Source organism: Drosophila hydei, unplaced genomic scaffold (genome assembly GCF_003285905.1).
Source record: "Drosophila hydei strain 15085-1641.00,03,60 unplaced genomic scaffold, DhydRS2 tig00008122-arrow-pilon, whole genome shotgun sequence".
NCBI lineage: Eukaryota > Metazoa > Arthropoda > Insecta > Diptera > Drosophilidae > Drosophila > Drosophila hydei.
Window position 1 is genome coordinate 5,376,478 of NW_022045833.1, and position 14,241 is coordinate 5,390,718.

Below are 14,241 nucleotides of genomic sequence, written 5' to 3' on the forward strand. Positions count from 1 at the left end.
GACAATGACAATGACAATGACAATGACAATGACAATGACAATGACAATGACAATGACAATGACAATGACAATGACAATGACAATGACAATGACAATGACAATGACAATGACAATGACAATGACAATGACAATGACAATGACAATGACAATGACAATGACAATGACAATGACAATGACAATGACAATGACAATGACAATGACAATGACAATGACAATGACAATGACAATGACAATGACAATGACAATGACAATGACAATGACAATGACAATGACAATGACAATGACAATGACAATGACAATGACAATGACAATGACAATGACAATGACAATGACAATGACAATGACAATGACAATGACAATGACAATGACAATGACAATGACAATGACAATGACAATGACAATGACAATGACAATGACAATGACAATGACAATGACAATGACAATGACAATAACAATGACAATGACAATGACAATGACAATGACAATGACAATGACAATGACAATGACAATGACAATGACAATGACAATGACAATGACAATGACAATGACAATGACAATGACAATGACAATGACAATGACAATAATAATGCTAATGATAATTCCAATGATAATGACAATTACGGTTCTCATTTATGATATTGTCAATAATAATGATAATAATAATGAGTACAAAATTGAAAATGATAATGATAATAATACTGAATAAATGCCAATTATAATCATAGAGCCAATTACACTGCAGACAACTCAATAAGAACAATGCTTCGGTTAAGTTTATTCCACATAAGACTTCTATTGAGCCCTGTCCCTATGTCTGGCTCTCGCACTCGCTCTTTTCCTCTCGGTAATCGAAAACCTTAAACTATTAGAACAGCATTAAGCACAAGTATTTATATTTATATAGGTAAACATAACATTTATTACTGTCGCTCTGCATTCTTATTGGGCTTTCGGCGATTTGCCGTGGGCTGCGCTGCAAAGTCGCAGAGCTTTTGACACCGAACGATAAGATAAAACACTTATCACCAAATCGAGTGGCAGTGTCGCAGCAAATGAATCCAATACCTGATTGCTGGCAGTAGTAGTTCTGTCAAACTCGAAACTCCATGACGAAGCCGCTAACGTTGACAATGACGCACAGATCGAACTTTGGTCGCAGTCTGTTGATGCTAATCTGCCTGCTCTTGCTGGGTGCAAGCCGCAGCGAGCTCATCGATGCCAACGATGAGGATGTGGATCGCTTTTGCTATCCGGCTGCATTTAAGAATACTCGCCGCAGCTGCGAGTGCAGCAATGTGAGTGCCTCGCCTTGGGGCATGCGAGCTCTGCACATCGATTGCAGCTACAAGGACTTCAAGGCGGACGATTTGACAGAGCTGCTGCCGTTCTACATTGATACGTTGGATCTGTCGTGGAACAAGCTGAATCGTGCGCCCGCCTTGAACAGCGATAGCCTGCGCTTGCTCAACTTGATGCACAACAACATTAGCAGCATCGCCTCGAGCAATTTCGCTCGCGTTTTCAGCCTAAAGGAGCTGTACCTGGGCTGGAACAGCATCCAGCTGCTGGAGCCGCAAGCTTTCGCAGGCTTGCCACATTTGCAGGTCTTGAATTTGGCTCACAACAATCTGCACGCGCTGCCCGGCCAGATCTTTGCACCGCTGCTGGTGCTCCAGACGCTGGAGCTCTCCTGGAACCGGCAGCTCAATCAAACCAATGGCGTCGAGCTCTACAGCAGCTATGACATCAATCCGAAACTGAACACATTGCGTCTGGATGCGTGCGGCTTGAGTGAGTTGAAGCTGCCAATTGAGGCGCCTTTGCGTGAGCTTTCGCTGCGTCGCAATCTCTTCGTGCGTGTGCCCAGCCAGCTGCCCAGGCAGCTGGAGCGCCTGGATATAAGCGAGAATCTGTTGGAGCATCTGCTGCCGGTGGACACGGCCCGTCTTAGCCAGCTGCAGCAGCTCTATGTGGAGGACATGCCACTGCTGCAGAGCATAGCAGCGCATGCATTCGCCCAGCTGCAGCACGTGGAGGAAATGAGCTTCCAGAACAGTCGTCGTCTCAGCTGGCTGGATGGGGAGGCCTTCGTGCCGCTCGATGGCAACTTGACGCTGCCTCCGTTACGCACGCTCAGTTTTCGTGGCACTATGTTGCGTAATTTTAATGTCACTTTGTCACCGGTTTTTAGGCAACTTACCCAGCTGGATCTCAATGGTGTGCCGCTTCACTGTGACTGCCAGCTAGTCTGGCTAAAGGATCTAGCCATCCAAACGAATGGGCGCTGCCTGCGGCCGGCCAGAGTCAGGGGCTTGCTCATCTCCTCGGTGCGTCGCGATGAGTTCAGCTGCGAAAGGTGGCCCAGATGGGCATACGGCATGATTATTCTCGCTCTCATCGCACTTTGCTCCGCGGGCGTTTATCTAATTGTGATGGGACTGCGACCACATCGAGGTGTCACCATGCGCCGCAAGGTGGGCGCCGGCAGTCCCTATGCTCGTGTCACCATCGAACCCAATCGCCAGGAGAACTTTCACTAAAATCCAAGCAACTTTCTGCCTAGACTAAGCTCCAACTAAATAACTTAAGTCTGTGTTACATTTTTTCTACATATATATAAAGTTTAATAACTAAATGTTTGTCTAGACTTAGTATTTTCTATGGAAACAGGTGTTTAATCTTTGATTGATGCGTGGGCTGTTCCAGAAGTTTGCTGAACTGACGAACCTTAACATTAACAGTAACGGTGTTAACATTGGCAAGTGACGCTCTGCTTAACATTCAATGATTCTGTTAAATAACAGCGCTGGAAATAACATCTTAATTCAAATAACCATATTCTGCTAACAGTATAAAATATCAGAGTCTTTAACATTTGAGATCTATGTTAACTAATAGTACCACTTAATGTTATTAGATCTAAGCCTAACTGTCTGTTACAATTGTTTGCAATGTTAAATAACAGCCTCTGTATCATGGTCTGTTAATAACGTTATGAAGCTGCAGTGTCTAACTTACAATATCTATGTTAACTAACAGTACCAATTGCTCTCCTTCAATATATAGACATAACTATATTAACATTAATTTCATGTAGTCTACTGAACTTGTTTCACTGTAACATTAGTTAACTATGTTAATTAACAGCAGCCAAATTAGGAGCTATTACTAACATTACCAACTGATGCTCTCTTTAATATTCGACTTCTCTGTTCCATAAAAGTGTTTACTTGGGCAAGAGTCAATAACATTATGTAAACATTTGTTTGCTATGTTAATTAACATAGTTTATATATTCTATTTTTAAGTTATGGTATGAGGTATAAGCTGCATTGTAAAGAAAATATTAACTTGAGAAATGTTATTCTACAAACAATGAAATCAGTTTCTACTTCTATCTACGAACACTCGAAAACTTTTCAAACCACCTCTAGAAATATATTCAAACTAGCTTATCTATTGCATGGGCTTATCTTGGCCGCCGATGACTGTTCGCTATTTGATAATGGCTACGAATATTTGATTCTGAGTTCATTAGGTAAACAATATGGTAAAATGTTTGTGCTCAAAGAGAGAAATGAGAATTTCCAAAAATGAATTATTTCAATAGATGCAGTTAAAGGTAGCAACACCTAAAGTTGTTAACTTTTTGGTTTTTAGATTACAAGTAAAAATTTCAGATCAAATCTTGAATAGAGTCTAAGGCGAGTTCTGCCTAGCATTGAGTTCATATTAGATTATTAATATTTATGAAGTTGTTCCGAAGTTGTTAACAACTTTAGGTGTAAGCCACGTGAAGGCTATTGAGGCTGACAAAAGTATTGTGGCAATGTTTAGTTCTGAGCCTTAAGAACATTCTTCTCACTAGCATGGCTTATAGAATTATTAATGTCTAAATCCGTGTCTAAAAGCCGTAGGTGGCTCAAATCAATTCGGATGGCTCGGCGAGCCATGCTTATATAGAGCCCAGCTGCGCAAGATTTGGCTTAATGAGACTTGTAGCTATGCAGTGGCGCCACCTGTTGTTGTTGACTTGCAGTGCTGTGATCCTTGGCTGTGTCCGCTGTGATTTCAGGAATACAGGAGACTGCCACTCGAAGCATCCGCCCAAATACGATTCACCTGAGTACTGCCATGAGCCGCAGCAGCCGCATTTGGGCTGCAACAATAACAACGTGAGTAAAATGCATTTAATAAGCTCCATTTGGACCGATCGAAGCAACTTGAATTCACAGCAATGGGGCGCCAAATGCAAGGATAACGCTCAAATGGTTAATATCTCAACGGGCATGGCGACAACAATCGTGCGGCTAATGAATACCTATCGCAACATTGTGGCCAGGGGCACGTTTCATAATTTGCCGGCAGCTGGACGCATGAATAAGTTGGCTTGGGATGAGTCTTTGGCCGACTTGGCCCAGCTGGCGGCAAAGCGTTGCGTCATGGATCCAATTAGGAAAAGTTTCACAACGACGCTCGCCTCGAAGCCCGGTTACACGGCGATCCTGAACAAATATCCCAGTGACCAGAAACAGGATGTACTTAAAATAGTGAAATCACAATTGAAGACGTGGTACGACCAGTACATCTATGTGGATGCGGCGAGTCTGCTGTCGGGCACCACGCGCGCCGGGTAAGAAATATGCAAGTAACTGAAAATATGATCAAAATGAGTGAAATTGATTTCATTATTGATGCGGCAGTCATGAAATATCCCACTTCTTGCAACTCATAACCGGCATGAATAGTCGCGTTGGCTGCGCCATTTCCATCTTCAAAGAGGAATCATGGAATGTCCAGCTGATGATATGCTTATATGGTTGCAGTAAGCCCAAAAACTCTTTTACCTATGCCATAGGTAAGACGCCTGCCAATTTCTGTAAGTGCGGCGCTGCAGATAGCGAATTCAAAAACCTTTGCCCCTTCACCAGCGTCAAAGAGGACTGCGGCCTTCTGAACGAAGAGGGTTTCACAACTACAGAACGCGGCCAAACAACTACAGATCAGGACTATCTATATTGAGGGGTTGAGCTTGGCTGGTTAAGCTCCAGACACTCAAAGGGGTTGGTTACCTAGAGAATTACACTTGTGGCTTACACATTTTAAGCTAAGCAATTTACGCAAATAAATCCAATAAACAAATCTATAGACATCAATATACACAGCACAAAATCCCAAAATTAGACTCACGTTGATCTAGAGATTCAATAAGTTTTCTTTTAAATGACCAAGTGTAACGAATGTCTTAAGAAGTGTAACGAAAAATTGAAGAAAACGAAAAATCGAAGTGCCTCAGCTCAAGTGAAATTTGTGAGCTTAAGTGACTGTGGCGCCATCTATTGTTGAGTTCGTTTAGACATCTTATCTGACTTCCGCATGCAGCCCTATCTATGGCGCAGCAGGAAACTAGTTATGTAGTTTGCTATACGACGACTAGTGATTAAAGATATACGAGAAAGTATATACGAGGGTTGCTTAAAAAGTATAAAGTAAAGTAAAAATAGCTTGACTTGCTTGTTATATAATATAAAATGTCGTAATTCCTTTAACAATTATTTGTCTAGTTTAGCCAGTGGCAACTTTTCGTGCCAATCATCAAGAATAGCAAGAAGCAGAAGTAAAATCTATAGAGAGCTTAGACTGCTAATAATAGAATCGGAAAGTTCTTCAAATATATATATATATATATATATATATATATATTGTTATGTATGAAATTCTATTGTTCTAGAGTAAATTGAATTCAACTCATAAAACATTAACTAGATATTTATGCTGGGCTTTAATTTGGCTTTGCTGACTTTTATGATAAATGTTTTGTGTATGTGTGCTTGGTGTGCTTGTTGACTGTGAAGTGTTTTATCGATCACTGTTAATTGCATAACAGGCATTCAGCATTAATAATTGACGCACTCATTATTGTCATCGATATTTATTTATGCGCATTCCCAAGTGCTTCGACGGCTCATAAATCTTTTCAGCTACGTTCGCTCCCTCTCCCACTCGCCCCCTCCTTGTCGGTAAGGACTTCACGTCCTGCCAGTCTCTCTGCCTGAGTGTCTGTCCATTTTTGTATTTACGACCGAGGAGTATTAAAAACTTTATTATTATTAATATTGCGTTTCGATTCGTGCACAATTGACTGAACTCTGGCCCAATAAATTGTATTTGTTTGCAGACCACGACTGAGTGCGATTCCTCAATCCAATCCAATTGAATTCAATTCAATTGATTCCCATATGCCGGCAGTCAAATATTTGTTAATCTGTGCAACACAACTGCGTTTCCAATTGCAACCGACGCATGCAACGCACATTTCAAGCGAAAATCGCTTCCATAAATTTTATTCAAAAATTTCATTTTCATATGTTTTTAATTTTCATGAAATAAAAACCTTTTTCGCAGTTGCCATAAGTTTTTATTGAAAATAGTTTTACCTGAATTAAGTACATACTTCTTAAAGGCCAGCGAATAAGGTCTTCAAAATAAAAGAAAGAAAAGATTGACTTAAATTAATTGTCAAGTTCATTCTAGTTTAGGAAATTTATTATTTTTAGTAAACATTTTTCTATCAATGCAGTTTTAATCTCAAGGCAAAACAAGAGCTTTGGGCATCAAATGCCTAAAATAAACTTTTTGCAATTAGTTTAAGCACCCAAAATTCCTTAGTTTAAAAACATAGGTAACCTGGATTCGATAAAAGTTTTCAGAAACTTGCAGTAAAAAATTTCACTTACATTTTTTTAGAATACAAGTTTTTTAAAAGTTTTTTTTATTTTGAGTTTCAGCATAAGTAGTTTTATTTAAAATATTTATTATGTTTAGTCAACTGAATTAAAATATGTTTTAGCACACAAAATCTCAAGTCGATTGTGAATATTTAATAAAAACTAATTTTTAAAGGAAATGATTCCTGTGAAAAAATATAAGATATGAAGAAATATAAGATATGTTATTTAAAATTAGTAAAATTCTTTAAATTGTATTTTAATGTTTTGAAATATAATTTCTTTTAAAAACTTCTTGATTTAAGTAGTATTCTGGGTGCTTCAGGCAAAACTTTAATCCACAAAAAAGATTTAATTTAATAATTTTTGACACTTAAGTTTTACTGTGAAATGAGTCAAGCTACAAATGTTCTTAAAGACTTCGCTGCAAATATACCTAATATACCAACATATATATTTATATATATACATATATATGTATATACATAAGCGCCATTCCGTCTTTCGACAGGGTTATTTGCTAATTAAATTAACGCCAAATAGCATTAAAATTCTTGAATTTAATTAAAATTCACGTCTTAAAGCTTCGACTTTGGCTTGTTATTGTTTTGTTTTTGGCTTTGTTTTTGTTGTTGTTGCTTGCTGCTTAAGGCTGCGACTTAACTATAAGTAAATTTAGTAAAAGCTCTGTTGCCATTCCAATTGATGGGTATCTAGACGAGAGCGAGAGAGCCTTGCGTGGAGTGGAACACATTGTTGGTAAAACAATTGACATTTTAAATGTCAATTTTGATGCGTTTTTAAACCAAACACAATTCAAACTGAACGCAAACTTCAACGACAGTTTTTACGACTGATGAGTGCCTGTCTGTCGCTCTCTGTGCATGTGTGTGTGTGTGTGACACAGTCGTTGCGCCTATGTGTGCGTGTGTGCGTGTGAGTTCGTGTGAGCATAGGCAGCCCTGGTTTACTGTTTACTCCGAAATGGGCACAGTTTACAATCAGAGTGCACAGTGGGGTCAAAATAGATAATCTAGCATAGATATTTTTATACAATTTTACAGGGTATACAGAACTTGCTGCGCTTATAGAGATCGTTTGTTTTATAGGGTATACAAACCAAAATAATTTGTAATTAATATTGTTTTTACAGGGTATATAAGCAGCTGTTTTAGTATTAATAGGGTATATAAGCAAATCGCTTAGGGTAGCTTTACTGAACATATCAATAAGACTGAATTCATGTACTGCATGATTATTTTACAGTTTATACGCAAGGCCTATTTTACAGGGTATATGCGTGTGTTTTTTGATAAAGAACAAATTTTTAAAAATTAATTTCTTGTGGGATTATCTTCAAACTTAATCATTTTACAGTGTATATAAGCTCGTATTTGTTTTCATAATCTGACATAATGTCAGAAGACTTAAGCTTCCTTTACAAGATACTTGTTTAATAATAAATTAATAAAAATATAAATATATTTATTCCCTCACTTAGCCCTCATTTTACAGGGTATCAAGCAATAAATCTTATATACATTAGTCTTCCAATTTTTTTAGTAATAATATCAATTGCTTTATATGGCCTACGCTTAGCCCAACTAACCTAGTACCCTGCCCACCCCGCTCTGCTCTCTGCCATATTAAGTGGCCTCTCTTTGCGATTCTCACGAAGCATGCGCAGTGCTTGGCTGTGCCAGTGCCCCAGTGCCACGAGTTGCATGCACCGAAACGAGACGTGAGACTCCGAAAAATAGTAAAGGAAGAATGTTGGCAGCACCAGCAGCAGCGGCAGCGGCAGCAGCAGCAGCAGCAGCAGCTGGAAGCAGCATCACATTCAGATTCATAATTTGCCACAATCAGTTGAAGGCAGCACGCCAAAGGCAACGCACGCTAGCGCTTACGTCACGCTCTACGTTACTAACGGTATTAAATTATTACGTTTCGACAGTGCTTATGTTTACGTGTTCGTGTGTGTGTGCGTGTGTGTGTGTAAGGATAACGCGTTAGCCTTTAGGCGAGCGTGGTTGGCTTTAGGCCACGTTAATTGCGCACCTTCGCCCCACACCCAAATACCCTCTGCCTCCCACACAATTAGCCAGACATTTGGTTGGCTATAAAGCCGCTTAGATTGTTATTCATCTATAAATTATTATCGCTTAATGCCAATTGACAGCTGAGCCAGCATAAATAATACACGATAAAAAATCATTTTTCGCCCTGGCTCAAAGTAAAAAAAAATAAATTTAAAAATACAGCTTTGAGCTCTAGGGCTCTCTCAGGTTCTTATCATCAACATCAGGACAAACAAAAAAGAAGAAGAAGAAAACAAAAAAGACAATTCCCTGATGTCGCTTGTAGCGTTCCCGTTTGGGGAACCCCATTTGGGGAACTCTTGTCAGCCCGTTTCAATTTATCAGCAAAAATATCTGAGGAGCGTCGAGCCGAACATTATTAAAAATATAAACAAAACGAGTTGAGCCTTTAGTGACTTGTTCAACATACTCCAATTTATTTCTGTCAGTGCCTTATGATCGCATTTTGCATGTTCATTCGATTCGATTTGACTTTAGCTTTTAAATATCAGAAAAATTCTTTAATTTAAATTCACTTTTTTTTCCAAATTTCAAGCAAGTTTAACTTTTAGCCAGAATTCCAGAATATCTACTCAAATTTCAAAGTTTGAAAAATCAAGTTCAATAAATATTAAGCTCAAGCTTGTGCATATGTTAGATATTTTTGTGTAAAAAATTAAATCATTTGATTTAATTTTTGGGAAAAAAAATCTAAATTGCTTAAATATGTAAATAAGAGCTTCATATTTAAACTGAAAATTAAAAACCTTTTTATACGTTTAATAATAAAAAAATAATAAAGCAACTTTAGTTTACACCTTTAGATAGTTAAAATTTGATATAGCTAAATTTATTCAATTTTTTTTTATTTTTTAAAAGGCATTAAAAATTATAGAAATATACTTTAATCAAATAGATAAGATTTGCATAAATAAAATTTTTAAAAACTGATAGATATAGAAATAGATTTTTTATTTGATAAAACTAGATTACAAATTAAATGTGTTAATTTTATAGAGAACTTTAAGCCCAGCTATGATATTGATGTTTATAGACTTTCGCTATATATATAGAGATGGCCACCTTATAAAGTATTAAATTTTAAATTTACTCAGATATTTTATAATAGTTTCATGCTGACATTCCAAAATAGTATTTTCGATCAATCAACATATACATTTTTGTATATGTACAGTTTTCAGTCTAGAATCGAAAAGAAATGTAGCAAGTAAGGATATTCCGTTTAGATAAAGATACAAATATTCATATTTCAATATTCCACATAAAATAATTTTAGTATCATATATCTCTGTTTATATATATAATAGATGTAAATAGAGTATAGTATATATCTAGTATATTTATTTATTTTATATATAGTGTATATCTCTATACCTATGTAAAGCAAGTAAGATTTTCACCAATTCCTATCAAGAGCTATCCATCAATCAATAGATAGAAAATATATAAAAAATTTTAGATACAAATTTATATAGACAGAAATATTGATGATATCATATGCAAAGTACTGACAGCATCTATCTCAGATTAGTTACTTTTAGTCGCATTTAATGCCATATCCAATAAACTTGCTTACAAACCTGATATAAAGACTTATCTGCAGATAAATCAGCTTTTATTTAACTCTAGCTGAGCACCAAATTTGCATGTGTTTTCGAAGAGTTTTTTAATATACTTAGACCGATTTAAATAGGGCATTAGTTTATATATAGTCAGAGCTATTTTTGCTTTGCAGGCTGTTGGGCGCGTTTCACGTTTTAATATTATCCCTTTTTGCATTTATGAAATATTCAACGTTTATACGCATTCGTGAGTCGCTCTCTCTCCCACTCTCTCTCTCTGTGTCTCCCCGCAAATCTCTGCTACTTCCACTCTTACTCTTGCTGCTTGCTGAAGTCCTTGGCGACTGGCGGGCAGCTTTGATGTTGTTGCTGCTCAGCTTAGCCCCAATGCCAAGAGCGTGTGTATATATTGACAATGTGGCCAGGCTGATACAAAGTACACACACTCGCACACACACAGCTGTCTGCCTGCCTGCCTGCCAGGCTGCCTGATTATCTGTGCCAAAAAAAAAGGCAGCAACAAAATTGGCGCTGTGGCGCGATGCTAAAGTCAAATCGAGCTGCCAGATCCGATTCTATCTCCAACTGCGGACTCCGAGTCAAAGTCATGTTTATATAATGGCGCGCAGAGCAACTATTAACTGCCTGCGAGTCGCTGGCTGCGTGTTGTTCCGGCTGCTCTCTGCTCTGTTTGTTATTTATTGTAATGCCGCAACAGTCATAACACGCCCCCTTTTATACACACCCGTCAGCCCCACAGCCCACAGCCCACAGCACACAGGCAGCAACCACAGCAGCCATTAGATTTAATAAAGCAGCCACTGGAAAAGGAGTCAGACGATATCAGTTAGTCGCTCAGTTACGGGCATAATTATCCGACTGTCTGTCAGAGCTGAGCGACTGTTGGCCTCCAGCTTCCCCTGCTGCTCAAATGACACCAGCTGAAACTCCTAACTGAGGCTAAGATTAAACTTAAGTGAAATGGCATTCGAAATTAAGGCATACGAGTTGAGCTTACTCTACTTAAGCACGAGTAACTGTCTAGCATGTTAAGCCATGTCATTTTATTAAGCTTAAAGCTTCCAAAAGTCACTTCAAAATAATTTTAAATTCTACTTTCATCAGCATAGATATTAAAATTTTGAAATAAAAGCTACAAAAAAGTCATCTTAACAAGATAAACTTGATAAGAGCTGTAGTAGAACATATATAAATGCTTTCTACGACACTTGCTATCAGCATTGAGCTTAAAGCTTCTTAAAGTGGGAACTGAACCAGTTCAAGTACTGTTTACATCTGCACAGATGTCGAACTCCAACTTGAATGGCTCGAAGTTACATAAAATCTTCAGCTAATCTTAACAAATCTGAGAATAAATAATGAAAGCTGCTTAAAGCAATGATTAAACTTGAGTTGATAACTTGAAGTGATAACTCTCTTTAAGAGACTAATGAAGCCTAAAGCTTAAGCATTGTGTTCATACTTGATCTAACTAATTTGAAAAGCTTCGTAAAGCTTTTATACTAAATAAAAGCTTAGCTTAAGTATTATTAAAGCAACATTAAACAAGATTAAATTCAATTCATATTTATAGGATATTGCAGCTCAAACAAAAATCTTCTTAAATGCAGTAAAGCTCATTAAAGCTTCGTTAATATAAATAGAAACTAATACGTTTCAGTCAAGGCACAGCCTGCTAACTATCAAGCATTTAACACAACTGAGCTACAGGTAGTTAAGTTGATTGCTGCTCTGCTGCGACTACTTTGTAGGATTAATCCAATTAGGTTAAGCTGAATGACATTAGATCTTCATTAGCAGCTGGCACAAACGCGCCTAATGAAAAGTTCGTAAAAAAAAGTCGTAGAATTTAGGCCGTTAAACCGAAATGCGAATTGAGCTCAGCTGTCGCATAGAGACTCATTATACTTATTATCACACCTGCATTGGCCTCTCCCACACACACACGCACAGCAATTGTCAACGAAATTTGGTCCAGTTCCAATGCAAAGTGAGAAACGATAAGCAAAAGACAGTCGAAAGCGGCTAAAGGAGCTGTCGCTGCCAACGAGAGCAAGGACAGCCATAAAACGCCAACGCCAACGACGAAGACGACGACGACGAGGACAACGTCGAGGACGAAGACATTAACTTCATTTACGTCTCGCCACAGTTGAAATAAACGACTTTACGACACTGGCGGATTTGCTAAAAAGTAAGTTGAACCACGCCCCCTTCCATGACAGCCGCCTCATCGCAATCGCCAAATGGCACTTGGCCAAGCGATTTCTTTGCCGCATTTCTTACATTTTTTTTACTTTCATACTTTTTTTTACCTTTTCCTGCTTTCACCTGCCACAGGCTGCTGTTCATTAACGGCAGTTGTAGCAGGGGAGGCCAGGGGCACGGCGGGCGGCTTGCTGAATGATGTTAAAAAGCAGCGCCAGCTGCCAGTAACAACAACTTGAACGAAGTCTACTCAGCGACTTCCGGAACGCGACGCCATTCACGTTGACCGTTGCGCCGGATGTGCCGAGTTTTAGGTGTGCGTGCGCGCGTGTATGTGTGTGTTTGTAGATGCGTGTGTATTTGACTTTGAGTTCGAGTTGAGCGAATTCCACAAATTCGCTTTGTTGTTGGCCATAAATGCTTGACATTATTGCAATTTGCTGTGCGTTAGGCAAAGTATGCAGCTTACAATTTCTTTACTTTCTTTTCTGTCGTTTGCTTTTCTGCCTACAAAAGGCCAACTGGCAGCAGCAAAAAAAACTCAATTAACAAGTCATAGAAGAGTCAACAGATTGAAATTAAACTAGTTTACAGATTGTATAGCAGTTGCTGAGATGATTATAGCTAGCTCATTGAGCGTGTAACTAGCTCACCAATTGATTTACAGTTCATTTTAACTATATCAAAAGGGAATTTGTTAGTTGATTTACAGTCAGCTTTTATATGAATATATTTCCCTTATATTTCCCCACAAAACATTACATTTAGTAATTGCCCAAATAAATACCAGTTCCAACAAAGTACTTTAAATGTCCCTGCCTAACACAGCTGCTTATAGCTGTCATATGGTACTTTTTTATGCCCAGCTAAAAAAGTGTTTCTTCATTGACTTGGGAAATTTTATGTTCCTTATATTATTTAATTGCAATGTAAAGGAAATTCGACAATCTAGTTGGCATGTTCTATATGCCCAATTGGAACATCCAACAATCTTATCCGTTTGGATATTATATTTCCCTAGTCAAATCCAACTAGATCATAGCTATTAAGCTACAATTTGATGGTCTCGTTATTTACGCATGCACCGTTACTCATGCGCCCGCCCGCAGTGCTGATAACAACAAAAAACGCTTTGTTGGCCTTTGCGTTGCATACTTTGCGGCTGCGCTGTAAGCAAAACCGAATGCACAAAATGCATTTTAGCCCGTTCGCCTAGCAAATTGCCGCGGGCACACACAAATCACGCAACACCCGCACAGCACGCGCACACACACAACAATACTAAAGCCCAGCAGCAGCTGATGCATAAATATGCGGGGCAACTACTGCTACTGTGGCTGCTACTCTTGCGGCATTTGGCATTAAAGCAGCTTTGGGGCAGCGCAAAATAGAAATATTAAAAGCTGCTACCTGTCTGCCACATGCCACATGCCACATGCGCGCACCGTAACTGTGAGACCATGCAGCCAACAACAAAACTGTCACACAAATATGTGCCACATTCCACCTATCTCCGCTAGCTGCCCCGCCCACATATATATCCCTCATATAACATAGAACAGCCATCATCAGCCTGGCCCGAAAAGGATTTATGCTTTGCAACAGCAGCAGCAGCGCTTTTCA

General features: G+C 38.6%; 3 protein-coding genes across 3 annotated transcripts in view; all 3 read left to right on the forward strand.

The window, feature by feature from the left end:
• The first annotated feature begins 1,055 nt into the window (after positions 1-1,055).
• Positions 1,056-3,159, forward strand: LOC111593846 (leucine-rich repeat neuronal protein 2). The gene has a single exon (XM_023306892.2). It carries the CDS (start codon positions 1,107-1,109, stop codon positions 2,538-2,540), a length of 1,434 nt encoding a protein of 477 aa, XP_023162660.2. The 5' UTR covers positions 1,056-1,106; the 3' UTR covers positions 2,541-3,159.
• An 822-nt stretch (positions 3,160-3,981) lies between these two features.
• On the forward strand, positions 3,982-5,189 carry LOC111593877 (venom allergen 3). Its single transcript, XM_023306942.2, has 4 exons — positions 3,982-4,175; positions 4,236-4,633; positions 4,704-4,858; positions 4,932-5,189. The coding sequence occupies exons 1-4, from the start codon at positions 3,990-3,992 to the stop codon at positions 4,955-4,957; spliced, it is 765 nt and encodes a 254-aa protein (XP_023162710.2). The 5' UTR covers positions 3,982-3,989; the 3' UTR covers positions 4,958-5,189.
• Positions 5,190-12,546: 7,357 nt separating this feature from the next.
• LOC111593883 (AF4/FMR2 family member 4) overlaps positions 12,547-14,241 on the forward strand; it is a gene marked incomplete at its 5' end in the record, with an annotated part of 41,380 nt that continues 39,685 nt past the window's right edge. The window contains one exon of the mRNA XM_023306949.2: positions 12,547-12,604. Coding sequence (XP_023162717.2) covers positions 12,547-12,604 — 58 coding nt within the window. The remainder of the gene's footprint in view (positions 12,605-14,241) is intronic.

Bases quoted from the DNA above. Each gene is read 5' to 3' on its own strand.
- LOC111593846 (XM_023306892.2), top strand. From the start codon at position 1,107: ATGACGAAGCCGCTAACGTTGACAATGACGCACAGATCGAACTTTGGT.
- LOC111593877 (XM_023306942.2), top strand. From the start codon at position 3,990: ATGAGACTTGTAGCTATGCAGTGGCGCCACCTGTTGTTGTTGACTTGC. The intron at 4,176-4,235 runs GTGAGTAAAATG...TTGAATTCACAG, and splicing joins TGGGCTGCAACAATAACAAC to CAATGGGGCGCCAAATGCAA. The intron at 4,634-4,703 runs GTAAGAAATATG...TTGATGCGGCAG, and splicing joins TCGGGCACCACGCGCGCCGG to TCATGAAATATCCCACTTCT.